The sequence below is a fragment of the Anopheles funestus genome, chromosome X (assembly GCF_943734845.2).
Source record: "Anopheles funestus chromosome X, idAnoFuneDA-416_04, whole genome shotgun sequence".
Taxonomy (NCBI): Eukaryota; Metazoa; Arthropoda; class Insecta; order Diptera; family Culicidae; genus Anopheles; species Anopheles funestus.
Window position 1 is genome coordinate 6,942,229 of NC_064597.1, and position 21,129 is coordinate 6,963,357.

At 43.6% G+C, this 21,129-nt stretch overlaps 5 protein-coding genes across 5 annotated transcripts; 1 reads left to right on the forward strand and 4 right to left on the reverse strand.

Moving 5' to 3' along the window:
- Positions 1–991: 991 nt before the first annotated feature.
- LOC125774209 (ankyrin repeat and LEM domain-containing protein 2 homolog) lies at positions 992–4,816 on the forward strand. Its single transcript, XM_049444520.1, has 2 exons — positions 992–2,060; positions 3,554–4,816. The coding sequence occupies exons 1-2, from the start codon at positions 1,907–1,909 to the stop codon at positions 4,792–4,794; spliced, it is 1,395 nt and encodes a 464-aa protein (XP_049300477.1). The 5' UTR covers positions 992–1,906; the 3' UTR covers positions 4,795–4,816.
- Positions 4,817–5,452: 636 nt separating this feature from the next.
- LOC125774084 (uncharacterized) lies at positions 5,453–10,146 on the reverse strand. Its single transcript, XM_049444504.1, has 2 exons — positions 9,348–10,146; positions 5,453–8,506 (listed from the first exon to the last, which is right to left on the reverse strand). Exons 1-2 carry the CDS (start codon positions 9,634–9,636, stop codon positions 6,555–6,557), a joined length of 2,241 nt encoding a protein of 746 aa, XP_049300461.1. The 5' UTR covers positions 9,637–10,146; the 3' UTR covers positions 5,453–6,554.
- Positions 10,147–10,573: 427 nt separating this feature from the next.
- Positions 10,574–12,353, reverse strand: LOC125774393 (general odorant-binding protein 69-like). Its single transcript, XM_049444623.1, has one exon. The coding sequence runs from the start codon at positions 11,900–11,902 to the stop codon at positions 11,072–11,074; it is 831 nt and encodes a 276-aa protein (XP_049300580.1). The 5' UTR covers positions 11,903–12,353; the 3' UTR covers positions 10,574–11,071.
- Positions 12,354–12,402: 49 nt separating this feature from the next.
- LOC125774293 (general odorant-binding protein 45-like) lies at positions 12,403–14,574 on the reverse strand. Its single transcript, XM_049444572.1, has one exon. The coding sequence runs from the start codon at positions 14,572–14,574 to the stop codon at positions 13,501–13,503; it is 1,074 nt and encodes a 357-aa protein (XP_049300529.1). The 3' UTR covers positions 12,403–13,500.
- Positions 14,575–17,275: 2,701 nt separating this feature from the next.
- Positions 17,276–18,728, reverse strand: LOC125774432 (uncharacterized). The gene has a single exon (XM_049444657.1). The coding sequence runs from the start codon at positions 17,965–17,967 to the stop codon at positions 17,299–17,301; it is 669 nt and encodes a 222-aa protein (XP_049300614.1). The 5' UTR covers positions 17,968–18,728; the 3' UTR covers positions 17,276–17,298.
- Positions 18,729–21,129: the final 2,401 nt, after the last annotated feature.

A 21,129-nucleotide genomic window follows, 5' to 3' on the forward strand; every position in this document is an offset into this window, starting at 1 on the left:
GACCCGATTTGTGAGTGCCATTTCCCCTCCTCAACTACAGCCTTCGGGTGATGATCGTGCTACTTGATCAGACACAGGAGAAAGAAAAAGGGAGTGTCGGTTAGCAATACATTCTCTCTCTCTCTTTCTCTCTCTTGTCTTTCCGTTTGCCAAACGGTTGTTTCCTTTCCCCCTTTCAACATGTTGCCCCATACTTTGCCGATGTTGAGTATGCGCAGTAACGCTAAGGGATGAAATGGACAGAAGAGAGAGAGACAACAAGAGGTTAGCTCCATCATATAGGGTTGAGTTGTGGAAGGTACTAAATTTGCGGAAGGTTGAAACGAGACAAGTGACAAGGGTTGCGAGTTGATGCAGTTGCGAGTAGGCGCAGTTGCGCCTTCATGATTCATACATTTTTATACTGAAATAAGCTCCAAACAAAGAGATGCTCGGACAGCGGGAAAATTCTGAAAAAGTACTATTTTTTTTAATTCCTCTGAAACGATGATTTGAGAGAATAAAATCATTTCTAAAGAATTGTTTTTTTTTCGAGTTAGGAAATATGGCTCCCATTGCTTGTGCTAACATGTACCAGTTGCGTGAAGGAACGTGTCGGCCGTAAAACCGACGTCTGACGTTATTGTTTCCTGTTATATGATATGGCGTTTCTCACGCATGAAATGAATGACATTCGTTGATGTCATATTTTGGCTCCTTTTTTTTGGTTCGTGACGAACAGACGTTACCAAATATGGTAAACGTTAGAATCTTCTGCGAACACTCTCCATCCTTATCGCGCGCGCTCTCTTTCTCTCGCTCTTTCTCTTTGTGACGCGCTTTACACAGAGATTTCAATGATCCAACAAGTATTAATGAAATGTTTGCTTAATATTAACAATTTAAAAAAAATTCTCAAAAAAAAATATTCTATATATTGAAGTTTGTAAGAAAATGGCTCCCAAAATCTTGTATTTAAAAATTTCTCTAAAATAAGTTTCAAAAACTTCCATTCCATCGTATATATTTCTCTATTGCTCTTTCTCAATATTTCTCTTTTTCCTTTTTTAAAATATAAACCTTTGATGAGCTTCTGAGTGTGTGATTCTTCGCTTTCCCAAGTCTAGTGGTAGCCATACACAAATGTTTCCTCCCAATACCCCAACCACCCTCCTCCCCCTCCCACGGTTGCGACACACCAAAGAAGAAAGAAAATTATTCACGCAAGTGTGCTTCGTTGCATGAATGGGAAACCAGAAGCGAATGCATTCCCTTGAACTCGGAAAGCGTAGCTACGCCGCCGTACGATCGCGTTGCCCACTTGCGTCCGCCGTAAAGCAGAAGAGAAGGCGTGTGCGGTGGTTTTATGGTTCCCTGGTTTTGCAGACATATTGCATTTGTCGTGCCGTTACGATCATCCCGTCCCGATGTACTGGGATTCGTTCCAGTTTGCATAACGGAAAGCATTGTGTAGAAAGGCTACCGTTCACACCAGCAGCGTTGAAGCAGCTGTCTTATTTTTTTGGGAGTGGGGGGACTTTAGTGGTCTTATTGTATTGACGACTGTAGTGTCCTCTTATAATGATTCACCGCAGCGGTACATGCGGTCAGAACGTATTGATCGGTGTTGACTGCTGCACGGCGGTCCGAGCTTGAGCCGCGTTAAGCCAAGGAAAACTAACCATCGAAAAACGAATTCATTCACCCAAGCACAAGCAGTGTGCGTTGTGCAGTCAGTACGAACGTATCGTTGATCGTTGTGTAACGAGTGCAGAGCAAAACGTATTGTTGTCTTTGTTGAAAAAAAGTGACTTCAAGTGACAGTAAAAAATGATTATTTTCGCTATCATCAGCTTCGATGCTGCAACAAAAGGTGAGCGTTTTTGGTGAACCTCGCAAATGTGCGTGAGTGTGTGTGTTAACAAAAATGTGGGTAATCGTTACAGGGCTGAAAGCTTGCAGTTACGAACGTGCAGAAGCGTTACAGTTGCTGCGGCAACACCCAGGTGCACGTATGATGATATTTCCCACCGCAAACGATATGTTACAGTTTGTGATACATCGACTACCGCGTGTGACGGGTAAGTTGCGTGTGTGTGTGTGGTGTCGTTACCGTGCGTAACGCTGTATGTAACGCAACTAGCGATGTGCAAAGTGAGTAAGAGTGAGCAAATGAGTTGAAACGTTGTAGTGAGCGAGTTTCGCCAGCGAGGCTAAAGGGGTCCCGACATTTTTGGCGCTTGTAGAGTTCAATATGCATGCCTTACAACATTATAATATTTTACTTATTTTCTTTTGTCGGTTGTGGCTATAACGTTGAAATATTTTAATGCAAATTTGTTGCAATAAGTTTCTTTTCACTTAAATAGTGCTATTAATTAAAAAAAGAATAAAAAATCAGAAAAAAATTTCAAACAAATTTTCCACTCGAAAATTTCATAAGGCTTACGATTACGATTTTTTTGGGAAATTTTGCAAAAAAAATTAAATTGTTTTATTTTAATTTTAATGGGTTGCAATGAGTTTCTTTTCACTCTAATAATGCTTGAAAAAAAAATAGTGAAAAATAATAAAAAAATCAAAAAATTAAAAAAAAATGAAAATTTTCCTCATTTTTGCACCAACTTTTGGTTATAACTCGGTCGGTATCCAACGGATCGCCAAACTTTAACCTGTGGTCGATAGATGGCAGCAATGGCTACATTTTCTTCTTGGACGGCCATGCCCTCAGATGTCTGTGCCAGAAGTTATTCGAGGAACCAAGTTCCTTACCCTGTTTGAGAAAGTGTAAAATTTTCCTCATTTTTGCATCAACTTTTGCCTATAACTCGGTCGGTATCCAACGGATCGCCAAACTTTAAACTGTGGTCGACAGATGGCACCAATGGCTACATTTTCTTCTTGGACGGCCATACCGTCAGATGTCTGTGCCAGAAGTTATTCAGGGAACCAAGTTCCTTACCCTGTTTCTGAACAATTTAGCAAAATTGAAAAATGTGATATATTTTAATGGGAATGTGTTGCAATAAGTTTCTTTTCACTTAAATAGTGCTTTAAATTAAAAAAAGAATAAAAAATCGCAAAAAAATTCAAAAAAAATTTCTACTCTAAAATTTTATAAGGCTAACCCCTTACGTTTTTTTTGAAAAATTTTGCAAAAAAATTTAAATTGATTTATTTTAAAGCCAATTGGTTGAAAAAGGTTTCTTTTCACTCAAATAATGCTTTAAATAAAAATAGGTGAAAAAATTATAAAAAAATTAAAAATTATAAAAGTTTGAAAATTTCCTAAGGCTGTTTGGTTGAACCTAAGTTGTTTGAATCTCACTCGCATATTTTCGCTTCAACTCACGTATTTACTCTTTTAGCAACTCGACTCACCACGGCTACATACTTACACTCATGAGTGAGTAAAATGACCGAACGTTAACTTATACGCTTATTCCGGGGTTTTTCATGACTCCGAAATGAGTCGTTAAACGAGCTGACTCCTAATAACGACTCACTCACTCTGAGTTGACTCACTAAAAAGAGTTGTTATTGTCATTGTGGTTTGTGTTTTTCCCCCCATTAGATCAGGTTGTCCCGCACACTCACCCAATGCCGCAGGAAGGTGTGATGTACGATATTACGTACGATAGCAGCTTCATACAAGCGATCCTGGCTGGTGATTTCCGGAAGGTATGGTTGATGATCATAAGCGTACCGACACTGCTCATTAACGACATGAGCCATCCACGCGTGTACAACGCACGCGGGGAAACGGCGCTCCACATTGCGGCCCGCGTTGGTTCGGTGGAAATATGCACCTGCATACTGGAGGCGGTCAGTTCGACGATGTTTGTCGCATCGTACCAAGGGCACCAGACACCGATGACGTACGCGATGAGTGAGAAACTGTTGGACCTGTATCTGAACTCACCGGAACGGCACAACTACGATACGCCGCTCCATTTGGCAGCCCAGTGCGGATGGTCGTGTATCGTCCGTCTGCTCGTCTCCTACCCGCAGTGTGAGATAAAGCGCAACAAGTGGGGCCTACTGCCGCAGGACATTGTGTGTGTGCGGGCAACCCGTGCCAACGGGACGCGCGCGATCCGGGCCACCATAACGGGGATGATCGAGGATTCCTACTTTGTACCGCTGATCAGGACGGAATCGGATCTGGAACCACCGCACATTGGGGAACCGTTTACACGCCGAAATCCGCCCGGCTTAATGGATCGTACTGGGGATAAGCTGGCACCGAGGCAACGCATTACCGCCTTCGCTGGACCGATGACGCACGCACAGGCAGTACAGTTCCGGAAAATGTGGCAAAAGCCACCGAGACTGATCATTATTGCTACGAAGAAGCAAAACACACCGACCGGTTCATGGTACACCGATCACAACCAATCGTACGTGTGTTCGATCTCCTGCAAGATATTCGACAAAACCAACATGACCGAGTCGGCGGGTTACGTAATGCGCGATTTTCGCAAAAGCAATCTAACCACCGGCATGGAAAGGCTTGGCCGCCAAATTGCCCGTGGCGTCAACGTACAGTGGCGCGAGTATTGGCCATTTCTGCGCGTGTACTGCGATCTGGCCGAACCGTTCGGGTTGCAGCTGTTCGAGATGTACCTAGCGGAACGTGTGCGCACTACGGAGGGGGAGCTCAGTACCAACTCGATCGCTATCGGGGGCGACATCAGAAGTGCGGAAAATGTGTATGCACTGTTTGCAATTAAGCATGTGGAAGTCGATGGGTCTATTTACCCATACGTGAACCTCTGGAAACACAGCATCCAGTATCTTCTGAGTATGGCCTAACCAACGAAGCGAGATCCGGATGAGATCCAAAAAATTCAACACAATTCAAAATTCATTCAAAAATATTTTAATTTTCATTTAAAAAAAAAACAGTTAATAACTCTATTTTATTATCTTGTTATCTGTTCTATTATCTAGTTCTATTATCTTGTTTAATTACTATTACGGTGTGGAATGTTAAGGGTGGCAAGTGAAATGAGGATAAAAGCGAGAAGACTGAGAGAGAGAATAATTTTATTTTATTTTATTTTTATTTTATTTTTATTTTATTCTTATTTTATTCTTATTTTATTCTTATTTTAATCTTATTTTATTCTTATTTTATTCTTAATTTATTCTTATTTTATTCTTATTAATCAGTAGTGAAGTTAGTGGGAGTATTTTTTTATATTACTGTTTTCCTTATTAACTTTTTTTTGCAAGTTTAATATTGTACTCTTAAAAAAATATATTTATTTCTTTTTTTTCATATTTATTAAAGTGTAGGTTTAAAGGTCCTCTTGTTTTCGTACTAGTTCACATTCAGTTATAAATTATTCATATCATAAATAATCTTTTCCACAAAGCAAAAATCAGAAACATTTGTGGAGATCCGTTCAAGTACTGGGCGTCTCCACAGATATTGGAAACGTTTTTTTCTTTCAAGTTTTAATTATGTTTTGCAGATGATTTGTGTTTAAAAGACGAAAACAAAATTCACTAGTTTTACGACCAGGTTTATTATCTATTACATAAAAAAGCGGAAGGAGGAGAGGGTTTTTGGTGGTGGGATTCATTTTTATTCAACTTTACATAAAATAAAGCGTTTTTAAAATGATCAAAATTAATGTGTTTTATTAACCAAAAAAAAAACGATCAAGTGAAAAGAAAATTATTTTTTTCAATCTTGTTATGCGCTACGATACGATGGCACGATCCGATCAATGGTGAGTGATTGCTGATTGCAGATGAAGGATGGTAATTCATTATACGGTGAGATGAATTTAAATAAATGAGCGAGAGCGAGACAGTTAGCTGTCACATTAAATCTAGGTTAGTGAGACATGTTGACGAAGGTCAGTTACCTTTTGGCGAGCCTTCTGACATTGACCTTTGTCTTGAATATATGATCATCGTATATGCCGCCATTAATTAACAGGGTGTTGAGGATAAATTAGACTGTTACAAAAGGATTTTTTTACATTTTAAATTTTGTTGAATTGATTAAAAAAAATTATAGAAAATATAAAATACTATAATTATCAACAACTTATCACTTAAAATACCACCATTAGCATTGAGCATAGCTTCAATGTTGGTTCTTTGGGAAGAGCCTGTAAAAGTGTTTTAGTTTTATCCATCAGCTCAGTTTTTGTAGTACAGTAAGTGCGATCAGTGGCTTTTTCATATAAAATATTCCTCAGATTGAAGATCTGGGGAGGTTAGAGGCCAAAGATTTTGACTTTTCAGTTTTAATTTTTTGTTTTACTTTTCAAAGAGGTATAGCTAAGTTTTCAAAGAGCTAATGGCTTAAGCTTAAGAGATAATATAATATTTTTAAAATTATCTTTCTTCTATACACCTTGTGCCATGAGATGCAGCCGAAAAGCTCAAGTGTGCAACAGACACCCTTAGAGATAGTTGGCGATAATCAAACGAACACACATACCTGTTTAGATAAACAATCAAATAGTTTCAATTTATTTTCGCTATTAACTTTGAATAGTTGAATAAAAAAAAGGAGGTCGTTCGTTAACTTATATTATACGGTGCTGTGCGTACTAGCGGAAAAGCTGCGAGTTTTGAAGCGATTGCCGCAGGAACTGACTCGGCACGAGGTTGTGCGAGTACTCGACACCGGGCACAACCACCTCGGCCTCGGGTTCCGGTTTCGGTATGATCGGTGGTATGCGTGACTGCCGGACTGCCTTGACGCGCGGTAAAGACTTGGTGAGGTAATCAGCGGGTGGCATGGGTGGTGGCGCCGGTGCATCACTTTTTTGGGTGAGCAAAATAGGCCGCAGTACGGTACCGGGTTCGGATTTGACCGTAAGCGAACCGAGCGCTGGATCGGGACGCTGGGACGTGCGTGCCACTAGCGGTGGTAGCAGTGGCAATGGTTTGATTGTTTCGGACGGCAGGTTACGGCCACGAGACATCTGATCCGAGCCGGTCGGTGAGTCGAGGCCACGCTGCTGAAGGCGAGCATTAAGATAGTTCGCTTCATGCTGTCGCCGTAACGCATCCTGCTGCTGCTGGTGAAGGTGCGGATCCTGATGGTGGAGGTAATGCGCGTGTTGATCGAAGTCGTTGTACGGGCTGCGGCTGCGACTGCGCGCCGTAGGACTATTACTGGCCGGACTGTGATACGATCCATTGCGTGGATCGCGCGGATCAGGGGAATCGGGATAGAGCGTTGCAAACCGTGCTGCATTTCTTGCACTTAGCTGTTGCTCGTGACCGTTCGGTTGCTGCTCGTCGAGCGTATCATCGAGCCGACCATTCGTGTGGGATGTGTCGACATGAAGCTCAGGATTGACCATGGTTTGAGGTGGAGGTTGTTGATGGCGACGACTAAATGCAAAGTAGGAACGCATACGGCTAAGATCGTTCTCTATTTCCGACAACGATTTACGGCCCGTGTTGGGCATATGCCAGAGAGTTGCCACCGCACACACAACACCAAGCACGATCGCCGTAATATAGTGCGCAGCGATCACATCCTTGTGGTTGCTAGTTGGCTCCGGGTCACCACCGGCTATTTCCACCATCCCGAACAGTGTGCCATCGTTCGTACCGTAGTACTGTAACAGCGCAATCGCAAGTAGCTCGAACGCGGTACCAAGAGCGAGTGCCGCTTCGTTACAGTTCAGCGGTGCCAGCTCTAAAATGTTAATAGCCGGCAATGGTAAGGCGGCTCCAAGGAACGCAAAGAACAACAGCTTAGCGATACCATACTCGGGGTTCAAGAGATCGGCCGAGTAGAAGGCAATGGCTAGCACGAGCGCTATCACATACAGTACGGAAGCGCCCAAAAACAATGTCTTCGGTGCAAGCCGAAGTCCAAGAATGGCGGTAAGCAGTGCACCGCCCGCCATCAGCCAAAACGGTAAGTATCCCGCGTCATCCACTTCCAGCAATTCGCGGGTCGCCATAATACCCTTGATCAGCAATACCCAATAGAACGCAAGCAACCCGATCAGCTTCGTGCCTATCATGTACACCGTCCACAGTGTACGGTAGCGACAGCCGGTTTCGTTGACGCCGGTACTAACGATCCGTTCGGTGGACCAACCCGTACCGGTAACACCCTTGCCGAGGGCCGGTGCAGCCCGGCCGAACTGGGCGTACGGTGCAAAGGACCGTCGGTCAGGATTCAGCAGCCGTCCACTATCGTGAGCCATTGCCGTGTCGTAATCGAGCGGACGGCGATAATCGACGATCGTTTCACGCTGCAACAGCTCTACCAGTCCAAGCAGTACCAGCAGGAAGGTGCTGGCAGTAAGTAGAGCGATCGCAACATTCTGATGCAACCGCTCCTCACCAGCTTCGTTTACCGCGGCCAGCTCGTTGATTGTTGCCGTCGTTGCTACACCGGCCAGAAACCAGACAGTGCACAGTGACATCAGCAACACGCGGTGACGTGAACGACAGCGTATGTGTAGGTAGCTAAGGCCCGGCACGAGCGTCAGACCAAACGCGATAGCACCAAGATAGATCGCCGGTACGACATCTGCAGGTAGAAGAGTTTAGCCCGATATTAGAAATACGAAATAAGTGAAGAAAAGAGTCACACTATCCTATTCGTAATAACGTAGAATATACGTACTACACACTCCCGTAGAAATAGAAAACAAACGCGATGGAATTAGGCTCAGATTTTCTATTATGAGCCGCCGTGTGAAAAACGAAACACGCGTACTACAATACATTCGCAAACTATTATAAGTAATTCCAACATGGCGCAAAACTATTTTAATAATAATTAATGTTAGATCTAGCCTCCGACTGCCGTATAATCGTGTTGGTACAGTTCGATGCAACACACCCCTGCACTATCCGTTCTGTAAACGATCGGAAAAGAATGTCAATTGGCGTGAAGGTGTTTGATAGTGATCGGCAACCCATCGTACACAAGCAAATACACACGGCTTGTACGCATGTCGCTTGCTGTTTGACAGCTGTCAATTGAAAATTTGGGCGCGGTATCTCCCCGGTACCGTGATGTTGATAGATGCTCCTGTTTGATAGCGTGTGTTCGAGCCGGTGAGTCAGTGGTAAGAATTTCATCAAGAAGTGTAGCGCGTAAAGGTGAGGAGAGTGGAGTTGACGTTCTAGATTTGGCCAGGGGGGGCAAACAAAGCACTAAGGTGGGTTGATAAGGCGGTTCCGCATGTAGAGAGGGCAGATGATCAGAGACGTTGTAGTGGCCGCAGGAATATAGCGCGCACGATTTGATAAGATAAGAGCGTGGTGGGCACTAGATATCGCCAATCAAGTGAGCACTTCAACCCATCGCACCTCACACCGATGGTGTATTCTGTTTCACGGTAAACCCCGCGTGTAATGCTTACCATCCACCAGGAGAAAGACGAGACCGGCGGTAATCGAGAAGACGGTTGCGGTTAGCTGCAGGTAGAGATGGATAAACTGCGTCTTGCGATAGTTAAGCTTGAGACCGTTGGTCAGCACAACCGTGATGAGCATAGCGACGATTGCGATGATATGCGGCCAGTAGTACGTTTCCTCGTACAGGCAGGCGATGAGTTTGTCCTCAGCGATGGGCAACAGCAGCAGATAGCCGTAGATGATGCCGGCCGGGATGTAAGCGATCCCGGCCGTTACCTCGGCGATGTGATCCATACCGGTACAGCTGCAGTACCACTACAAGTGGATCTGTACCGACTACTGCATCGGTTGGAACTCTCCCAACAAATACGCCCAAAACTTTATTGGGCTCACGAATTACGGCTACCAGCTACTCGAATAGAAAAACTACTACTGCTGCGAAACTAGCTTCTATTTCCGCTGACTCGTCTTAAGGAAGTTACACGGGTGCGTCTTATCAACGACAAGTGCGTCCGACGACTGAGCGAACTGAACGCAAACTGAATGAATGGTCTGTTGTTGGGCAATCGCATGTAATCGATAAACCTTCTTCCTCCGATGATACCTCTTCGGTGCTTGCGGTTGTATTGAACCGCAAAACGGAAGGGTTGAGGAATCCGAAGGTTCACTACATCGATCATGCGTAGTTGGTTGATGATGCGATCAATTGGGGCAAACCCCTTCAATGCGTCAGAGAACAAAAAAAAACAATGTGAAAGTTAGCCATGGCAAGAATTCGTTCATGCACGTGGAGTTGAAGGTAAGCTCGACACAAAACGCGTCTCATATCACGTGTCATCGGGTGGGATAAGAAGTTCTTCGGATATGCTAGCGAACTCTTCTTACGAAACGGTCTGACGTTGAATTCAGTGTGAGCGTACTCTATTCGAAGTCATGGACATGGAAGACGCGTTCGAAGCTAGTTGAGATCCACGCAGCCAATATAGTGCTCTGTCAGTTTTTGCAGTGAATCAGGGTAACTTCGAAAACACTGCTATGTCCCACCCGGAACATAGCTTCACCTACCCTATACCCCAACCAAGTTATTCGATTCCATGTAAACAGAAACCGTCAACGGTTATCTTATCACTGTACGGACCGTAGTGCATCGATTGTCCGTCCTCCGGCATGCCTCCGTTATGACTACCTATTAACTTTTACAATCATAGCATTCTACCCTGCTGCAATAGCCAGCACCCACCACAATCGGGTCGGGCTGGAAAAATCGATCGAGTAGCAATTTAAGGTGATAATGTACGCGTAAGATTAGAATGTGCCAAGAACATGCCGGGAATTCATTCATCATGCCTCATGCCTTGCTGGAAGTTCTTTGATTATCTGATATGGTGTATGGTGGAGGGAATCGGTGTAGCAAGAGTGGAATAAAATTTTTACTGGATATGATTGAGTTTGGTGATCCATCGTTTATCTTACCATTAAAAAATCATACATAATTTGCGTAATGACAGGTTCAATGCTATCGTCTAAGCATATTCAGCCATGCACGTTGCTGTGAAAGATAGACGAAATCAAATCCATGTGGATGAAGACGTCTAGACAGCTAGCAGAATATCTGTATGACATTTATGGAGTAAACTCTAAACTCAAGTAACTGTTTTCATTCAATTATAAGTGATTTATTGATTCTTTGCTAAGATAGAACAAACCATTCCGTCGACCTTAGTTCTTATTACTTGGTGTACGTCAAGGCAGCGTGTTTGAAGACAGCCACCAGATGCTTGTACAGCTGAGTGTGACCAAAGCACTGAGAGAAGACATCGGTAACATGCGCACACTTGCTCTTGTTACAGGCCTGCTTGTTCAAGTTCGACAGGCAAGCTTGAGTCTCGACGTTGTCCTTCTTGAAGGTAACGTCGTTGGTCTGAGTGAAGAGATTCTGCAAAAGCGGCTCATCCTGAGACCAGGCACCGAATCGGACCACATAGGCATAGAAGAAGCACTGCGATTCCGGTCCGCTCGGGAAGCATCCTCCAGCCATCTTACGGCGGGTATCCTCCGACACGTCCAACATGGAGAATAGATCGTAGGCCTCCTGCAGGTCCTCGTCGTAGTAGCTTGGGACGTACTCAGGGCAGCTGGTGAGCGTACCATAGTTCTGGTAGTAGCACTGGAAGGCACGGTAAGCCTGCACGCATGGCTCTCCGTTGCACTCCTGGGGCAGGTTAACCAGGCACCGCTCAGTACGCTTGGCGTTGTCACAATCTTCCGTAGCCGGGACGAAGTAGTTGGCGAGGACATGCTCCTGGAGTGTTCCATTTTCCCAGGCGCGCAGATTCTCGAGCACGCACAGTACCAGACAGTGCACCTCCGGCTCATCGGGGTATCCTTCGCGCATGTAGCGTTGAAGACGCTCGTTCGGCACTCGCAGGTAGACAGCACACTCATCCTGAGCCTCGGGCCAACTCTTTCGCATGTAGTAATGCTCCGCCGACACCTGTTCCGCCTGGATGGATCCAATGACGGATACCAAGGCAACAGCCAACACGATGAAGAATTTCATTTTGCTTTACCTTGCTACTTGCTGTACGAATGGAGCTGTACTGTACTGTACTGTGACTTTGCGCTCATTTATATATAAAGCGCTGCTTAGTAGACCATGGGTTTCAGATATCGCAAACTGAAGAAAAGTGCGTGCTTCAGGGCCCATTTTCATCTACTTGCTTTTTGGTTTGCTTTCAACCACCAAGATAAACAAAACCAAAAGCACACAAACATACACTTTCGGATGCCCAACCTAGATGGTGGAGCATGCGACTCGTGCTCGGATAGTGTTTGTTATTGTTACAACATAACATCAAAACAGTTTACATCGTTTACTCAGTTGTTTGTCCATACATGCAGGCAAAACAAACGTTGCTTGTCACAGAGGTCAAGCAGTGTGGCGTCTAGTGAAGAATCGTTGTTAATCGTATGTTGAATGAGTTAACGAGTATTGTATTACATCCTATCGTAGTACTGGTACGCCACTTGTAGTAGAATTGTTTAGATTCACCTCAACATCATGCTTAAATTGATAACAGTCGAAACCACTGCATTCGGCACATCTTGGAGATATCAATCTTTCAATTAGACACTTAACACCATTAAAAAACATACAATTTCCACGCATTGTTTGTTGGTGGTTTTCGTTCCAGGTTACAAATGCATATTAATTTCATGATATATTTAATTAGACTCTTCTTCATTCTTCCTGTCTTATCCTAATAAGATAACCTTACTAATATTATATTACTTTATATTTACAATTCTGAGTGACTTTGTAGGGAACTGCTCGACAGCAGTAATAAGGAATCTGCTCGATAACAGAAAGTTGAAAGCTGCTCAACAGTAGCCCGAATTGTAATCCTCCGACACTGGGGCGTAAACCAAGCGCATAAGGAACTCGTCCTCACTAATTATAATAAAACGTCCTCTTACATTCTGAACTCGAACCGAGTAAGTCTACATCGTAAAACTCATCCGAAAACCTTGGGCTACAAGCTACTCCCGCTCATCTAATTGCCCCAAAAGTTTGAAAAAGAATTTTAAAGTATTTCAAATAAAATATTAGACATTCAAAAAATCATCAGACATTCGCATCTCACGTTCACACATACATAGACTTGTTCAGATAACAATAATATATAATAGCAAACATTGCCAGAAGTATTCTTTCAAAATAGTTGAGGCAGCCCGGTGGTGTATCAAATCCCATCTGGGCCGTCCCCCGTAGCAAGGACTGACTCGTGGTACTCGTGGAGTCTACGTGGTAAAGATAAGTCTAATAAGCCAGAAATGTGCGGTGTGATCTTAGAGGTCGTTAAGCCAAAGAGAGAGTGAGAGAAATAGATAAAGAGAGAAAGAGAGACAGAGAGAGAGAGAGAATAAATATATTTTTATATAGGATATTTGAAATAACCTTACAAAAACTTCAAGGCTACAAGACCAAAATAATTCATTGCAAGTAGAATGCGTATAGGAAGGAATAATTTTATGTATACTATAGTTAAAATATTTTTTTAATACAGTAAGACAGACACACTGATAAAGGTTTAGTTTGAGATAATTTTTTTATTGATTCATTCGATCACGCTTGGAAGGAATTTTTTCTTAGCATCCTTAGCAACGATGCAATGGGCAAGTCTTGCCCTGGACGCAGTAGCAGACAGGCTGGCCGAGGTAGTTCTTGGCAGCGTCGACGAACACGGTGTGGAGCAGATACTCCAGACCTTGAGACTCAGCGAAGCAAGCTTGGAAGGTGTCGTAGGCCTGTTTGCAGACGCTCTTCTTGCAGGCAAGCTTCTTCTGGTTCTGCAGACAGGCGACAGTCTTGGCATTGTTGGGGTTGAATACCTCCTCGTTGTACTGGTAGTAGAGATGCTCCAGATGGGCACCATCCTCCACGGTGTACAGTCCGGTGCGGGTCACAAATGCGTAGAAGAAGCACAGGGACTCCTCACCGCTCGGGAAGCAACCTCCGGCCAGGTTCTGGAGCGTGTGCTGGGTCAGAGCCATCATACCCATCAGATCGTAAGAGGCCTGCAAATCCTCATGGTAGGTGTTGACCACGAACTGTGGGCACTCGCTCAGCGCACCGTAGTGCTGGTAGTAGCACTGGAACGCCTTGTACACTTGCGTGCAGAGATCATCGTCGCAGGTGTACAAGTTCTCCGCCAGACAGGCCTCCGTGCGCTCCACGTTGTGGAAGTCATCCGGACGCGGCACGAAGTGTCCCTCGACCATGTGTTTCTGCAGACCGGTGGTGTGGTTCCAGAAGCGAAGGTTGAAGGCAACACAACGCAGCAAACAGCGTACCTCCTCCACGTCTGGGTAGCCTTCCTTCACGTAGCGCAGCAGATCGTCATGTGCTACACCCTGATACTCGGCACACTCCTTCTGCGCCTGGTTGAAGCTTTTCTCCACCACGTAGTGCTGTAGTCCAGCGGACAGGGAGATGGCTCCCACCGCCAGTACGACAATCGAAAGCGCAAACGAATTCATTGTTGCTCTAGTTAGTTGCTGTACACAATTCAGCTGGAACTGCATGTCTTTCTCACTGGCGGCGACACATTTATATACCGGTATGGACATGCACATCAGGCCATAAGCATTATGCGTGCTCTTTAGCCGAATTGTCATGTTCCTTAATCGTAACAACGAGATTGTATGGAGATGATACCAAAGCACACGCATGTACAAGACCGAGTAAAATCAACATGTTTGGAGTACATTTCGCCAATTTTTAAAATAAAACGTGACTCTGTGCGTTCGCAGTGCGTTCAACGGTGTTTACACAGTACTGTAGTGTTACTTGTTCAGTTGTTTTCCTACTGCTACGCGTGAACAGAGCTACAGATATCCAGTTACTTGCCGTTAACATCAGTTAACTTAGTTAGCACGCATAACTAAACACGTTGTTCCAGCAAAGCAAAGACAGCGAAAATAGCCCCTCAAAACAATCCAAAAGGTTCTGGAAGTTCAACAGATATGATAAAGCGATGAGACCCTATCGAAAGCTTAAGCAAGTCCAATTCAACTACCGAGCACAACAATCGATCTAATCTTGGTAATGCCGATACGATACAGCGTATGATAACTTCGAGGTCTAGACGTCAGAAACAGGTTGCGATGGGTGTTATTTATGATTAGCCATTATCGCTCAGTTTTATTAAGCTGCTTTTCGGCTCATTGCAATTTCACTATCTAGCGGTTATACTAAGCTTATGTAAGTGATCCAAACGGACACTACGAGCGGTGGTATTGGTGATGTAACGGAAAGACGTAACGCTTGGCGTTGATCGATGAGTGATCGTTACACACCTATCGACAGTCATTATTCACTTTTAAGAGGTATAAAAACGGAAACATGCTAACAATTAATTTTAAAAGTAGTATCTTATTAAATTATTATATTAAATATTCGGTAGCAGTGATACACCAGAGTTGAGGAAAATATCATTTCAATCACTTTTAAGGCGATAAAAATAACGTCTGATCGGGTAACTCACCGATTATTTTTTTTCTTTCCCGTTGTATCGCATTTGCTACCGGCACTCAGCATTGCGTGCCATGCTCATGGTGAGCACCCATTGTGAGTGAAGATGCGGTTCCAACCGTTGCTCTCTCAACGATGGATGCTGTTCGGTGTAATTATGCGATCAATCATGGCCGTCGTGGAATTCTCGGTAGATCTTTTCTGTTGGTGAAAGAGAGTCAGCTATCTGCTGCAACTGCCTATACTAACACAGATGCGCTTTTCGTATCTATACACTCCGTGTACACGCATTATTCGTATCCATACACGGCGTATACGTATACGGAACCTCGTACGTATACGGTGTAGCTCTTTCTCTCTCTCTTCAAAAATTGAAATCAAATTCTCTCTATAATCATACAACAAGCAACGATTCTCTCTCAATTCGCGGCTATGAAAAATTATATTAAAAAAAAAACAAAAAACAACATTCAAGTTAGGAAATAAGTTAGACAACTAAAATATACCTTAAAAATCTCTTATGAACCAACCAAAAATAAAAAAAAAGCAAAACAAAATGAAATCTTATTATCTCTGAGTATATCAATAATGGTGCTTTGTTGGACTCAACTTCACGGGCCTGTTAACTGACGATCATTTCTGAAAAGGTTATAAAGCCATGAAGTCACTAGAGGAGTTGAGGAATGCGCATAGCAACTGCTAATTCCTCATCGCATTCCTTTGTTTGTTTGTTGTTTGTTTTTTTGTACAATGAGTAGCATAGTTATTGAGCTATGATACCATTCTCTCACTCAAAGTTAAAAAAAAACACAAAAAAATGAATCGTCTCTTGTCTCTTGTGTCGCACACTCGTCTAAACGACATCCGGATGGAACCTTCCTGTGGTCCGCCCCTCACGCCCTCTTCACATGTACAGGAAATTCTTTCATTCCCTCTTTCGTTTAAACAAATCAACCATAAACAAAACATTCGTTGCAAAATGCTTACGACGGTTTCTCATTTCTTTCTTTGTTTCGATTTTTATTGCCTACGGAAATGATTTTTCTAACTGATCTAACCAAAAATGAGTGAAGAATTGTACACAAAATAATAAAAAAAAATACATGAAATCTCTTCTTTGCTTTATTTGCATGTTTATTTATAAACCCCATGAAGTATTACTATGATAATGTAATATGAAAAAACAAAAGATAACAAAACCAACCCCTTAAAGAATCTAACGCAAGTGTTTAGGGGACCGCGTGTGTGCGCGAAATAGTAAGCCGATGACTCATCGCAGCGTCACTTGCGCGTGGAAGCAATATGGCGATATGTTGTTGCTGTTTCTTTCGCACGTACTTTTGCCGTTCACTACAACATGGCGCTTATTCGTTGCAGTTTGTTTCTCGTTCATTCGAATATGATTAAAATTGGTCATCATTTTTAAAAGATAAATACATAAAAAAAAGCTATTTAGTAGTTTCCAAAAAATAAAAAATGTCTTTATTGCAGTGAAATATAAATCGTTGTGTGTATAGTTTTTTTTTCTCGCGTATAAAATTTTCTTTCAAATCCTAAACTTTTGTGCTTTATAACATGATTATTGAATTATATCTCTGTGTGTGTGTGTTTTTTGTTTCTTATTCTCCTTCTTCAATTACTTACACAAAATATAATTGTGAATATGTTAAAAAAAAATCTTTTTAAAAGTAACAATTGGTTTGATTAATCTCTTCTCTTCCTTCCTTCTAAAAGAAAAATTTAAAAATTCCAATTCTCTTCCTACGTAATTTGTGCTCGAAAATGTATATAAAATATTTCCTTTAAAAACGTTTTGTTTGGTGCTTGTTAAATTTATTATTTTGTTAGTGCGTATGTTGTTAGAATATCATTATGGTTTCCATTCGTGTTGATTCGTGTGCGTTGAAGTTGAATTCATTCGCTTATTCTTCGTCCAGCCGTTTGTAAGTGTTTGTCGGTGAGATTGTGCGTACCATCCGTCCCATAAAGTTCCATCCAAGGACAACGTTATGCAGCAAGCGATATCCAGCCCGGGGTTCCATATATTGTTGGCCAGGGTAGTAGACGGACGACACCTCGTTACCGATGCGCACGTATTTTGGTACCGTTTTGCGCATAACCATGCGCACCAATCGTTGACCGCTTGGGGTGCCGGCGTAACGCACACCAGGGCCCCAGTGGCTGTGCCCGATCGCGATGACCACCCCGTACTGTGCCATCGTTGCATGTACCTGCTCATCCGTCACCAGCTCGGATAGATCGAACATCAGCACCTCCATCGGCACGTCGATAAGCTTCATCGTGACGCGGGCACCGTGGCGCCCCTCCGGGAACGTATGCCGTCGGCTGTGCACCGCCACAAGACGCCGGGCCGTGCACAGATCGCACAGGCGCAGATACAGACAGCGCTCGACACCGTTCCACTGCAGATATGTCACATGTTCCGGTGCCAGCTGCAGATAGTGCTCGACAAAGCCGTGCAACTCCAGCACGGAAAGATCCCGTCTCAGGAAGGAGAAGTCGCACCGGACCGTGTTCTTGCGCAAACCATCGTTTTCCACATGAAAATCATTATCCGTTGTGATCAGCATTTTATCGCCCGTTTTGCTTTGTTTTGTGCTCTCTTCGTTCTGGGTAATTTTCAACTTTTTTGATGAAAGATCCAGCCAAATCCGTTCTGTCACTTATGTTTCGCTAGCGTTCACCGTCCAAAAATATTCGATTTGTTCGCGTTTTTTCACCGTGAGTGAGTTTGCAAAACTTTGCCGATTACCAAAACGATCGAACTGATCCTCACGAATGCTTTCGCTCAACTAACTGTTCGGACACGATGCGCTCCGCTTTACGGGTGCGCTCAATAGCGCTCATCAAGGTTCCAAAGTGTCCAGCACGGTGCGTCACCCATAATGCCCTCCGGGCCCCGGAACAACGGAAACACAAACGGATTCAATGGTACTCACCGTTGGTACCTTCTTTGCAATTGCATTCTCCACCAAATGTAGGAGAGGTGAGGCTAACGATGACCATCCACCAACACTCCACTCCATGTTAAAAAAAAACAAAGGAAGGGACAGCAACTGAACTCTTTTATCCGCTTCGCAATTGGATTTTAGTTCGACAACAAAACTCTATCGTGTAGGAAAAATCTAGTGTGTCGCAAGTGATAGAAACGAAGTAATTTAATTTAAACCTCAAAAGAGTTACAGATGCGAGAAAACATATTCCAAAATTCCTTGAGAAACGTATTGATATTTTTTGCAATTTATTTTCCTTCTCTTTCTTTCAATCGTTTCGCCCAACGCCTCCCTTCTGGTACTGCTTGTTGCGCCATCACGAACAAAGACTTTCCAAAGTATGGAGGACATGTATAGAAAAAATAAAACTCGTCTATTGCCAAAACCAGAGCTTTACAAAGCTAAACGAACAGCAAAATTCACCCAAAAAAAAGTTGCAAATAAGAAAAACATGAACAGCAACAAGCGACGAACGGCTTTATAGGAAATTAGCGAATTTCTGCTTGTTCGAAAATTTGTTGAGGAATTATGAAAACTTAAACCAAAATCATAAAACCACCAATCCCATCCTCCTACCAAGCCACCCTTCCCAATTCTAAGTTCTTTGTTAGAGGGAATATAACCCTTTACCAGGTAAAACGATGACAAAGAACGCAGCACGAAGTGTAAGAGATTATTATTCTCCTTCCCTGTGACGTGCAAAGCTCACGCGAAACACATCGACTAACGGTGCGTTAGTGGAGATGATCGTTGGGCAAAGCAAATCAGTTGCAAATTTACAGTCCAAAGCAAAGAACGATTTAGTGTGAGAGTGCCGGACAACGCACAGTTGGAGCAAACGAGCTGGGCTACTTTTTTTTTCTTGTTGACCTGAAGTCCACTGCTAATGTGAGAAATGTGTATTCCGAGAATAAAGGATGAACCCTTGCAAGTCCCGGCAGCGAATTGGAATGCTACGCCTCGTTTTTTAGACCCGCCCGAGGCACCAGGTATCGAATGGATATTTGAAGAACTGGTCCAACAATGGCACGACGAACACAATCCCGCTGCTGAGCACGTTCCGGCACAGGCAGCGGAACTGGCGCAGCAAGAGCAACATGATGGCGAGTCCAGGGAAGCGTATTATCATGAAGATCCAAACATGATCGCACCGGAAGATTTGCTCGACATGGAACGTAACGTGCGAGAGCTGGTGCGGGGCATTGAAAACCAGATGTCTAGAGAAAGCATGATGTCCATTTACTGTGACATTATGAGAAGCTACGGTATCAATGAGACGTCTACCTTACAAGCATATACCATGCTCGTTGCACTGGAGGAGTTCATAAGAAATACATGAAAGCTGTTCTAACTTTAACCGGTGTGTAGTGTTTTATTGTACAACATCAGAAATGTAGATATATAGATACTTGGCAGCGTTATAGATTTTTTTAGTATTAGCTAAATCACAGCATCAGTAATGGTTCCGCGAATTTCCGCGAGTAATTCTATTCAAACCACGATGATGAATCCCAACAGTAGCTGTTACGGAAGGTATTAGAACGTGACGAAAAGCATGCGTTAATTCCGCTTTACGTCTCACTGATTCATCAGCGGACTGTTTGTCTCTTTATGACTATTCCTCTCCAATGGTGTTATATTGGTGAACGTTGGCGTCATAAAATAATGATATATTAGTTTTTGGAAGCCGTGCTCAAGCCGTTTATTTTTTCTCAGGGGTTCATTAAAAAAACCACACAAACAACAGGGTGTTTGTGCCCTTGTAAGGCCTCTCCCCCAATTCCCCTTTCTCGTTGGAGATCCTACGCATCTTAGGATGTCCGTAGGATGCCTTGACGGAAAGAACATCCAGTCGCCCGTGGCTGTCCTCCTCCGCTCAATTTAGCCATTTAGCCCATCTTCCCAAGGAGTTGGGTTTCCTCGTATATCCAAGCTCAGATATTTGGAGAGATATGTTACCATTCTGTACGACGTGGACGTATTGAGTCGGAGTAGGGTATAGAGTGCCTATATTACCCTTCGAGAGGCTTAAGATCCATACCCATATCAGTTCTCCAAGGCGACTCGATCGATCGTTGGGGAGGAAGATCGTTGGGGAGGAATGGTCCGAATTCATCCGCTTCTCTCATGCTCATCATAACAGAAAAAGTTGCTGTGAGGAACGAAGGAATTCTTGCGATGAGATGGGTCGGTCGTAAAATGTCTCATCCATCCATTCATCCATTCATAAAAGCGAGGCACATATAAGACAAACCAGCAGTAGGAGTTGCGGAAGGGGAAGAGAGGAGATCACACTAATAGTACGTTCGCACGGCAAAAACCAAAGATAGCTCTCAGGTCATCGTCACCTCGTCACCGTCCCCCATCAAGTCGCGAATTGCGAATGCACTGGACTGCGTTGGACGTGAGTTGGGTCGAGCAGCCTCGTACTCCACACAAGAGTATAGAAGATGATCTATGTCGTGATATCCGATGTCGCAGTCACATACTTTGGAGTCGACCTGTTCTATACTCTGGAGATGTGCACCCAATGCGAAGTGATTAGATCTAATCCTAGACATCACTCGAATTACTCCTGAGATCCCTGAGATGGAACCAAGGCTTCAAGGACACTTTAGGAGTGATCGAGATAACCTTCCGAGCTCATCAGTGTTCCACGAAGTCTGCCACCGAAAAAACAGAAATGGAGAGTACCCGTAGAACGTCTGATGGATGTGCGCCCCAAATTATCATATTAAT